Source organism: Cryptosporidium bovis (genome assembly GCF_009768925.1).
Source record: "Cryptosporidium bovis isolate 45015 chromosome Unknown contig_23, whole genome shotgun sequence".
NCBI classification, from domain to species: Eukaryota; Apicomplexa; class Conoidasida; order Eucoccidiorida; family Cryptosporidiidae; genus Cryptosporidium; species Cryptosporidium bovis.
Genome location: NW_027125020.1, coordinates 90,815 through 102,875, shown reverse-complemented (window position 1 = coordinate 102,875; position 12,061 = coordinate 90,815). Strand labels below are relative to the sequence as shown.

At 26.5% G+C, this 12,061-nt stretch overlaps 4 protein-coding genes across 4 annotated transcripts; 2 read left to right on the top strand and 2 right to left on the bottom strand.

The window, feature by feature from the left end:
* Positions 1 to 278: 278 nt before the first annotated feature.
* On the bottom strand, positions 279 to 1,829 carry FG379_001583 (Pch2p like AAA ATpase; the record flags this gene model as incomplete). The annotated part of the gene is made up of 1 exon (XM_067327186.1): positions 279 to 1,829. One exon carries the CDS (start codon positions 1,827 to 1,829, stop codon positions 279 to 281), a length of 1,551 nt encoding a protein of 516 aa, XP_067184104.1.
* Positions 1,830 to 2,496: 667 nt separating this feature from the next.
* Positions 2,497 to 7,002, top strand: FG379_001582 (uncharacterized protein; the record flags this gene model as incomplete). The annotated part of the gene is made up of 1 exon (XM_067327185.1): positions 2,497 to 7,002. The coding sequence occupies one exon, from the start codon at positions 2,497 to 2,499 to the stop codon at positions 7,000 to 7,002; it is 4,506 nt and encodes a 1,501-aa protein (XP_067184103.1).
* Positions 7,003 to 7,301: 299 nt separating this feature from the next.
* Positions 7,302 to 10,127, bottom strand: FG379_001581 (uncharacterized protein; the record flags this gene model as incomplete). The annotated part of the gene is made up of 1 exon (XM_067327184.1): positions 7,302 to 10,127. One exon carries the CDS (start codon positions 10,125 to 10,127, stop codon positions 7,302 to 7,304), a length of 2,826 nt encoding a protein of 941 aa, XP_067184102.1.
* Positions 10,128 to 11,379: 1,252 nt separating this feature from the next.
* FG379_001580 (uncharacterized protein) lies at positions 11,380 to 12,009 on the top strand (the record flags this gene model as incomplete). Its single annotated transcript, XM_067327183.1, has 1 exon — positions 11,380 to 12,009. The coding sequence occupies one exon, from the start codon at positions 11,380 to 11,382 to the stop codon at positions 12,007 to 12,009; it is 630 nt and encodes a 209-aa protein (XP_067184101.1).
* Between the last annotated feature and the right edge of the window lie 52 nt (positions 12,010 to 12,061).

Below are 12,061 nucleotides of genomic sequence, written 5' to 3'. Positions count from 1 at the left end.
CTATTATTATTGTTACTATTAATGATATAAATGTTATTTTTTATATTAATATTTTCCATTACAATTATTGGTTCTCTTTCTTTAAAAATTCTCCACTTTGTGACATTTATTTTGGCGGAATTGTTAATTTTTTACGTTGTTTATCTTAATATATTTATAGGAAAAATTAAAACCACAATATGCCTCGGAAATAAATATTTGGTTCTTCAAAATACTGTCTTATTTTGTTTTGAATCATTAAAATACTAAAAATATACGTTTTAAACACTTTTATACACTTAATTTCTTAACACCTCAGGTTTATCATCAATAATTTTTTTCATTTTTTCGATAAATACCTGAATATCAAGTGGTATTCCGAATTGATAACAGGAAAGTAGCGTTATAAATGGAAGTTTTCTTAAGTTTCTTCCCGAGAATCCTTCTGTGTTCTTAGATATATAAAGAACTGAATTTGATATATTTATTTGAGGTGACTTTATTCTTTCATTTCTATGTAATATTGCATCTTTATAATTTAGTAATTTAATGTAGCTCTTATTTGAATTGCAAAACAATACATTTTTATTTATAAATTCTTGTATACATTCATTTAATATTAAGTACCTCGTATATGCGGACGGAAGTGGTATATGCAACTTCAAATCAGCTCTGTCTAGAAATGCTTCATCAATTGAATCTAATATATTGGTGGTAGTCATTAATAGTGTGTTTGAGTATTTTTTAAGTGAATCTATTTGAGTTAACAATGCGTTCACAACTCTTATACTGTCAGATGGTTCATTCCTTCCTAAGCATTGTTTTCTTGCACTTGATATACTCTCTATTTCGTCTATAATAATAGTTACAAATGAGTCAGGTTCCTCCAACAAGCTTCTTATTTTAGTAAACAATTTTACAACCGTTTTACCACTTTCAGAAAACCATTTTGAAAATAATGAATGAGCATTTATTTCTATTAGATACATATTTTGATATCTACTATAATGTCTAATTCCTATTTTTTGTGATATTGCTCTTGATATAGATGTTTTTCCAGTTCCTGGTGAGCCATACAACAGTATTAAGTGATTCCAATTTATTATATTGTTATCTATTCCACAATCACTCAATATTAAACTTGTTGATGTATAATCCATTAACTGTTGTTTTAAACCGTTTTCGTAATGCAATGAATCCCACAAACCATCAAATTCCACATTAGGTAATAACCAAAATCTCCATACTGGAGACTCCGAATTTCTTTCATTATTTATATTGTTTTCATCACACAAATATTCTTCTTCTGACAACTTATTTAATTGATATATATATATATTTAATTCAGTTTGATATATCGGAATATCCTCACTTGAGTATAATAAATTGTCCTTTTCATTTACTTTTTCCATTGGAATATAATTCAATGATAGATTAATATCAGTACAAACTTTTCTTAAAAATGAATCACCTATTTTTGAAACTTCAACTCTACCTAAACCAACATTAGCTTGAAATGAAAAGTATTTCCTTATTTTATATGCGATCAAGTCTTTCTTCATATATCTATCATCTGGATCTGAATATTCATATATATTTATATCTGATCTAACACAAACTTCTACAGATATTGGAACTACATTAAATGTATTCTGACGTTTTTTGTCATAGTTGTTAAGCATTTCGCCTGATATTAATTTAAACGTGTCTTCATTATTTTTCTCTAAATTGTCCACTCTTCTTAGTTTATATTCTATTTCATCTAATGTTGGTGTTGATGCTCTTAAATTATTACTTAAGGAATTTGGAATTGATTTTTCTCTTTTATTATCATTATTATCTTCGTACATCGTTTTAATACTGTATTAAACATTTAGTTCTACAATGCTTATTATTAAAAGCTTCTATTATTAATTAGTTAACCAATTAGTCAAACAGTAAATCAACTAATTAGTTGTTTTTAAGCCTAGTTTCTTTGTTTATATTAAAAATACGGAGTGATTATTACTATAAATGCATTACAAAAGGTTTAAATTTAATCATTTATAAATTCAAACAACATGACATAATGTGCTATTTCTCCAAATATTATATGATTTGCCAAATTTAATTAAAGAGTTAATTGCATGCGTGCATGCATGCACCAATTATCATATTTGTGATTAATCACCTGGCAAAAAAGAGGAATAATTTGAGTGATAAACATAACAAGAATAAATCATTCAAATCGTACAAGGTTTCTAATTTATATTTAAGAATTTATGACATAAAAAAAGTTAATAGTATTGTACAAGTAATTATTTTGAATTTACTGTGAATTTAATTTATAAGTCCATATATTGAAATGCGCAACTGTGTAAAGGAATTTGTCCATTCCCGCCATATTTACAATTAAAGATTATGGGGGAAATAAATTATAAATATTAATAAATGTAAATAATATATTGGTTGATTTGAAGGTAGAACGCTTAAATTAAGTTAGTGGGATTTGAAAGATGTTGATTGTAATAATTAGAGATGAATGCGAATCTTGAAGATATACTAAACGACAATAATATAAAAGCAAATGTAAATTTAATTCCAATATCACCATTATCAAAGCCAATTATATTCGTGAAAGATGATATAATTAACATTCAAATTAATGAGATTATTGCGATAAATGCAATATATGGTCACGTGAAGTTACACCATATAAGTGAAAGGTTGTCTAAGATAGATGTAGAGAACATAGAAAGTCAAATAATAAATTCTATAAGCGATGAAAATATATTATGTATCGAGAATGATGATGTAGAAATAAGAACATTGTTTGTCCCGGTTGAATCTGATTATGATAATTGTGAGGCTGAAAATGTCGATTTAAAAAATCATCTTAGAGTATACAACAATATTATTTATAGTCTAGTATTAAGTAGGAATATAAGTGAAGCATTACCTTTTAAAAATAGGAGATATTGGAGAAGAAATAATATATATGGACGTCTAACTGTTTACTATAACAGTGAATATCCTTTGGAAAATCCTTGTTTATTATTTGAATTTTCACTTGAATTACCAGACAATATATATAATAAATTTATTCAACAGGTAAAGGAAGTAATAGTAAATAGAAGTGGAGATCAGGAATGTATATTCCAGGTAATAAATATAATGGAGAGTACACTTGACGATTTGTATAATTATTTACAAATATCAGAAGATTTATGGGAGCAAATGAGAAGAATAAACAATCAAAAGGAACTGGAAAAGTATTATGACAAAATATCAGTTATAGGTTCAACAGTGGGTAATGATGGAGGCTTTGAAGATAATGAGATTGTTAACAAAAATGTGAATAATATTGATAATATAGGTTTTAATAAGTTATTAGATGATAGCGTAGATGATAGATTTTCATCATCATATATAACTAAAGCAGATTATTCATTTAAAAGAAATGAATTAGGAATGACGTCTGGATTTTTGGATGATACAATTATTGAATATGCAAACGATAATATTAATAATAGTAATATTAATAATGGAGATCATAGCAACAGTGTTAATTTTCATGATAACAAAGATAATAGTAATATATTTTTATCATCAAAAAGATTAAATCAAGATTTTATTGTTGTTGAAGTGATTTATTCAGATGACAATGTTGTTATTACAAAATCACTCCATTTAATAGATCAAAATAATTATCAAGTATCGATATATAGAATACCTTCGAGTAAATATAATTTGCATTACAAAAACATAATATCAAACTATTCATCCTTAATAATGTCCCAACACAAATTAATGGCCAGATACTACCAGTGTTGGGTAGAAGAGAATGTAGATAAAGATAATCATGATATATATATATATATTCAGTCAGAATATATGAATGGTATAACACTGTATGAATATTTAAAGAAAAACATTAAAAAAAGCGAGTACTACATAATATGGTCATTTTTTAGACAAATTCTTGAAGTAATTTCGTATTGTCACCATAATGGAGTTTATCATATGTCTTTATCTTCAAAATGCATACATTTGGAGGAAGATGTCTATGGTTACTCAATAAAGTTGTCTGATTTCGTTTTTGGAAATCATCTAGATTTACTAAATAATAATGGCAATAATAACAATGACATAAATTGTATAGGTAAAATATTATGTGAGATGTGGATAAAAATAAAATATAAAGAAAAGAATAATAATTATAATATAATGTTTAACACATTGTGTAATTGGTTGGAAAATGTTCAAATAAAGGAGGATGTAGACTTGGTAAATAATACAAACAAAAACACTGAGGACATGTTTAATTTTACTCAAGATATACCATTTGAATTTAAGTATATACCAAAATCTGTATTATTAATTTTAAAAAAACTTTTATATGAAGGATTAAAAATAGAATATATAGACGAATTATTGAAAAGCGATTTAATACCGAGTTCTATAAATAAACATGAATTTAGTTATTATCTATCTAGAATATGCAATTCAAGAACACATGAAAGTAGCATGACAATAAATACATTATTCAATAGATGTATTGATAAGATGAATTCACTTATGTTTTTGCTTGACATCAAAGAGGAAGAGAAAATAAACATTATGAATTCAACATTCAGTGATATAGTCAAAACGATTATAACAAATATTCTTAATAACCATGATTTCACAATATGGAAATTACCTGAACTGTTTCCTGTTAAGTTATTTATTGATAATGTACTTGTTCCTAATAAAAAGTTTGATGATGTACTATATGAATGTAAATTTAGACTCAAAAAACCATATTATTTGATTGACAAGTCAAATAACTTATTAATTCTATCAAATTCAATTCCATTTTCAGTAAAATGTTCTATATTATCGCTTTTGACTAATTACAACGAAATAAATTTTGTTAATTTGAACAATTATTATTCAAGTTCATCTTTATCCACAGAAGTTGATAGTACAACAATTGGATCAGGAGCGACAATAGCAACATTGTCAATGTCAACAACTCATTTAAACAAGGAAAAAGCATCTACTGTAATACTGAATAACAAAAATGATATGAACAATAGTTGTTATACTAATTACAGTGCAGTAAGCAAAGATAAGGACAACTTAATTTCTGGAATAAATCTAGATTTTCCAGTACAAAGATACTTTTTACAGCCAATATATGAACAGTCAACAAATGTAAATGGAAAGCAATTTGGTCCACCAAAATCAAGTTTGTCTTTATCATATGATATAATATATACTTTAAACAACAATTGTACGAATAAAACACTAGATGACTTGTATACTAAGGTTATTGACAATATAATGATAGAGTTGGAAGGTTTGTTGTTATCTTTAAGAATCGTTTTACCATGGTTAAATTTTTTGGAAGAAGATCCAATATTAACAATAACGTACTTTCCACTTGTTAAGGTAGTATTAATGGAAATAACAAATGATAATCTAAATTCATTTAACATTGATGTTAGTAAAATAAGAATGATGTTGGTAAGTAATGAATTGATTCATTATAATAATAAAATTATACTAAAAAATGATGAATATTTAAAAGATTTACTATTAAATAAATACGAGATTGAGTGGGAATATGATCATAAAGTTAATAATTATAAATTGCAAAAATTTAACGATAATGATTTCACCAAGAAATTAATAAAAAAAGGTGTTGATATATATTCTAAAAATCATAGTGGGATCGGTATGTATATAAATGTTATAAATGAGATAATAAATGTGTTGTCAGACTCTATTGATTTATTGATTTGCAATAATAAAAAAATTAAGATATATTTTGATCCATTAATGGATTATGACTATAACGTTTACGATAATAATTGTTTATTATATACTATACATTCATCAAATAATATCATATATTCAATGGGTGGTAGTAACACCTTTAAAATTAATCATTTAATGGAAGTGAATAAAAACAATAATACTCCTGACTCTCATATGTATGGCATGGTCAATAGTGTAATGGGAGAGATAGCAATAGAACTCATTATTCAGAAAGTGTGTGATAAGGCAAAAAGGTATCGCAATGATATTATTGATTCAGGTGGATATATAAATATTATAAGTAGCGAACAAAGTTTTAATGCTAAAAACGGGGAAAAAAACGATAAAGTTTGTTTAAATACATTAAAGGCTCAAAAAGAGAGAATATCAATTCATCCGATATATTTATTAAGATTTTGTTATCCAAGAATAATTGTAATGACTCAAAAAAATAAGCTGCAGCCAAAGGTTTTGGGGCTAACAAAAAAGTTATGGCAAATGGGAATTAGGAGTGAATATAGACTGACACCGGTTCAGTCACTGTCTATTTTTTTAGAAAAATTGAAAAGGGATACATTAATTGAACTGCTTATTATTGTTATGAATCCTAATAAAGTTACACCAAATTACAACGATAATTGCAATCTAAATGAAGGTGAAAGGGAAGCAGGTACTAGTGGTTTTGATCATTCAAAAACATTTTCTGATTTAAATCTCTATAACAATAATGCAAATAATTACATTAACTATATTGATAACAATAGTAACAGTACTTGTATTGGGGTTGGAGCTGTAGCTTCGAGTAACTCAAACAATTCTAGTAATATTATAGTATATAATAACAGTGTTGGTAATTCAAATAGTAATTGTGTTGGTAACGCAAGTATAGGAGTAACTGCAAATTTAAATAGTACTAATTTTACTAGTAATTCAATTAATAACAATAATGATACTAACGGAATTTTTAACTCTAATTACACGAATAATAATTTTGATGTCGGTAACAACATTTTATATGCAGGTATTAATTGTATCAGTGAAGGTGAATGTTATATTTTAAATAATAATACAAGTGACAATAATGTTGATAACATATGTGTAAATTACAGAATAGAGCATATATGCAGATTTAATTATGATAGTGTACTACACTCTTCATTAGAGAATACAAAAATAATAATGGAAAATGAAGATAGTGTGATTAATTATGTGATAAGCAGAAAGAAAAAGACAGATTAATTGCTCTAACAAGAAAACTTCATATTTCCGTATTTTTCCTTTCCGTTCCACTTCACAGCCAATCTATATGCATTACTTACTTTCTGAAAAGAAAATAAGTACGTTGAAATATTAAATAGCTGTTTACAGACAGAGTAAATAAGATAAACAACAATAAATAGAAACAAGTAAAAAGAGATATTTAAAACAATAGATAAAAATAAATAACTTATTTTTATAGTTCAACGCATTGATACGTACTTCTTAATCTGATTATTAAATCTTTATTGTGTTATAATACTCTTATATTTGAATAGACTTCAATTGATGTCACATTTTCTTCCGATACTTACGGAAGAACTCTGACTTGAGAATCTACTAAAAACATTTTGAATGACTGCTTTAATTGAACTACTTCTGTTTACCTTATTCTTATAATTATTACCATTCGGTGATTTATTGTTATTTGCACCAACATTTATATTTGTGCTTGTTATAATATTACCTATTACAGGCCTTTCAAATAATATATTATCATCCTCAATAGCACCGTAGTAAATTGATTGAAAATTTTGATTATTGCTATTTAGCTTATGTGATTCTTCTCTATTTTTTCTTTCCGAGTCATTATTGATTGTAGTGGATTTGTTAGCATTTACATTTTTGCAACCTGCAGTAATCGTATCATTTATACTTGGTTTGTGATAGCCAGTCTCATTTGATGACTCACTGAATTCTTTTCTAATACCACTATCCTCATTCAAACCGTTGCCATTTCTACCTCCCCTTAATAGGGACGAGATTTTCCTATTAGAATGATTCTTTCCAATTATATTACTCCTATGAGATGCCTTCATTGAATTTATAGATGAGGATAAGTGCGAGTCTGTGTATTCTAACGATGAGAATGTTATTGATGACTTTTTCTCACCATTTGTACCATTACTGTTAGTATTATTTTGCAATCTTTTGCTTATCATATCATTGTTACTTGTTACAATGAAATTTAATTGCTTTTTGTCGTAATTACCTGTACTTTGATTAATTTTATCACTTGAATGAATACTTGAATCAACAACATTACACTTTTGACTAAAATTATGATTATCACTTGGGTCATTATTCAATTTGTCTTCTTTATCGTTTTTATTTAATTCATTATTTTTTAAATTAGGTGAACAATAGTTTTTAACTGGAACAATAGAAGCTAAATCATTATTTCCATTTTTTCCCGAACCACTAATGTTATTGGCAATGTTTTTGTGTGAGTAGTACTCTTTTCTATTAGTTGTTTGAGAATAAACATTTGCAATTTGGTTACTATATCTCACAACAGTTGGATTCACAGATATATTCTCAAACCAAGGATGATATATAGCCTGAGCAGCAGAACATCTAGATTCTGGATCTTTGGCCATCATCCATTTAATTAAATCCTTTACACTTGAGGATATATTCTTCCATCTTGAACTCGTAAATTGCACATTTCCTTGTATATTTTTTTTAAGTATCTCCTTCATATTACTTCCTGGAAATGGTGGTGAACCACCAAGTAATGTATATAGTACAACACCTATTGAAAAAACATCAACTTTCGTAGTATATATCTTATCTTCCAATATCTCAGGTGCAACATAACCAGGTGAACCACATCTCATTTTCATTGCAGATGAACCCAATGAAGCAGCCAAACCAAAATCAATGATTTTAAGTGACTCTGGACAATTCTTGTGCTCTAATATTAAATTTTCTGTCTTAAGGTCTCTATGAACAACATTATTGGCGTGAAGCCATTGCAATGCAAGTAACACTTTTTTCATTGCTATTTTAGCCTGTTCCTCAGTGTATGCACCTTTTTGTGCAATCCACTCAAATAATTCACCACCTCCCAAAAATTCTAATACTAAACATACATGATCCTCTTCTTCAAAAGATGCTATAAATTGAACAATATGAGGGTGATGAACTCTTCTTAACACTTCTATCTCAGTGTATACATTTGATTCCTTCACTTTTTTTTTATCAACGGCCTTTAAAACTATATCTTCACCTGTTATTACATTCTTACCTTTATACACTTTAGCAAAACTACCCTCACCTATTAACTTCGTTGTGTGAAATAAACTTCTAAAATTATATAATGTTATTCCTATACTTGTAAAAAAACTGCACCATAATTCAAAGTCAGAATGACATTCAAACTCGTACATACTTACTGAATTTGAAGATATTTTTGTATTCTGAGTGGTATATTTACATGAAGATGATGTTGAATTATATGACTTCATTATAGATAAATTGTTGTTATCGCAATTATTACTCTTTTCGTTTCCTCCATCTTCTATATTATTATTAACACAATTATCTACCAAATTTAACTTTGTTTTTCTATAATTATTCGATGATAATGGATTTACATCAGTAATTATTTCTATAGTTTTATATTTTGATTCGTTTTTTGGTCTTATGCATATACAGGGTCCTTTCTCAGTTACCCCCTTATAAACATTACTATTTTTTAAATTTATTACCTCCTTTGGATGACGGTCCTTACCGTGCTCAAAACAAAGAAGTAATGGTGTATTATTAGTTATTGTTCTCACAACAGCTATATACTTTGTATTCAGTGGTGTAACCTTTATATAATACTTTCTTCTCATTTCTATTTGGTTATTATTATGTATATAGCTGTTACTATCATTTGTGTTGTTGTAATGTGACTTCAAATAATTACTATCATTATTTGAAATACTCAATGATTTAACATCATTTACCAAATTTGAGTATAATTGTTTGTTATTGTTATTGCTATAAGTGGTGCTACAATTATCAATACTATTATTTATACTTACATTAACATTGTAATTGTTTATTTTATTTAACAAAATACTCTTGTTATCTTGTTTTTGATGTTCAACGCTGTTATTACATATTAACTTGGATTTGTTCACATCATTAATTAATAATTGCTTTTCCATATTATTACTCACTATTCCTGAGTTTGTTAATGCTTTGCTATTCCGCTTTTCCTTTGATATTGTTCTGCCATTAACTATATAGCCCTTGTCTTTTTCTATTATATTTGCTACTGTTATACCTTTTGACATATAACTGCCATTATTTGACCCTTCTATTTTGCATATCATCAGAGTAAATAAATAATTAAAATTTATCCAACTACTTTATCAAAAAAATGTTTGTTTAACACCCTGTTTTTTATTTATTAATATTTCATCTTAAATAGCTGCAATAATTATTTAATAACAAAGTTCAAAAAAGAATAGAGTTATATAATATAAACCATAAAAATTTACTTTAAAATAGTTCCACCTTCCACGAATTCACACCCTTCTCTTAACTTGTTATCTTATCTACACTTGTTTCAAGTAATATATCCCCGTTAGTTTTTGATTGATATAAACTATTTGTAATCTATTATTCTCCTTATTTTGTAATATATTAAATCTTTTTTTCTGATTCACTTCCTTAATTAGTTACTCTAGCTTATTTTTAAGCCTTTCCTTTTAATTATTTATTATTTTTATTTCCTGGTACTTTTTAATCATTCAATATTTTTGCAATTTTGCTCGTCCAATAATTATTGTCAAATAAAAACTCTGTTTATGCGTTTGAGGGAAAAAACATGTGTAAATATATACCAGTATTCTAATTATTTATCTAATACCCTGTAGTTTTAACTATTTGTATTGTTATCTATTCATAATTTTGACGCATATTATTAATCTATCTATTAACTTGAACATTTTTTTACGTTACCTTATCGATACCTTTTTAAATTTATTTATTGATATATTACAAATATAATATTCAATCTATTTATTATTCACTTGGTGCATGTACCGTATTGTGCCTTTGGCGCTTAGTTTAGGCGGCTATATGAAGGTATTTTTTTAGTTTCAAGTTTGAAAATGAATGAAAATGGAATATAAAAACAAATGGAAAAGAAATAGTTCCGAATATTTAATTATTTATGTGGTTGTATGTTTTCCCAGATTATTTTAGCATTATTGGTACAAATCTATATTTGATTGAATAGTGATCTCAATATAAAAAGAAAATACAAGAAAATTATCTAAAATTAGGTTTAACAACACAATTAATTTGAGAAAAGAGCAATTTTTTTAAGTGGAATTTGTTTTTTATTTAATACAACGCATACCACATTGACATATAAATACACTTAATTAAGCGTTCGAGCAGAAATTTTCTCTATATCTTAGTATTTTTGTTCATTTTAATAAAGGAAACATTTTCAGAAAACAAAAAGTAAGTAGGTATTATCGTTTTCAAGCTTAAATAAAGTTTTTATATTGTAATTTTATAAATAAAAAACACACACACACACAAACATAACTTTTATGTAAATTAATACATATAATGAAACTACTAAGCGTGTTATTATATAAGTGGGATAGCGAACATCCGATATTACTGACGAGTAATTATAATCTTTTGGATTATAATTTTTTTCAAAGAAAAACAATACAAGAACACATTGCATTTCATAGTAGACTTTTATGCTCGAGAGTACAGGAAGGAAATAGAGTAACTGTTAAATTTCCACAAGATATAGGGAATTGCCATATATACATATCAAATAATGGAATAGGCTTGTGTTGTATTACGAGCTTAGATTACCCGGTTAGGTGCGCATTTTCACTATTAAATGAATATTTGAAAGCATTTATAAATAGTATTGATGGTAATGCGAACTTAAATAAAATAACTGCGTATTTAAATAGTATAAATAAAGACAATAATGTTGATATTCAAGAATGTGGGGAAATATTTAAAAAATACCAGGATCCTATGAATAATGATAAAATATTCAAAGTACAAAAGGACTTAGATGAAGTTAGAGACGTTATGCTTAAGAATATTGAAGATTTACTTCATCGTGGTGAAAACTTGGATACATTAATGCAAAAAAGTTCAGATTTAAGCGCAGCTTCTTACCAATTCTATAGAACAGCAAAGAAAAACAATCAATGTTGTCAACTTTATTAATAAGGATACTCAAAGCAGAAAAAAATCATGATATAAAAATGTAGTTATCTTG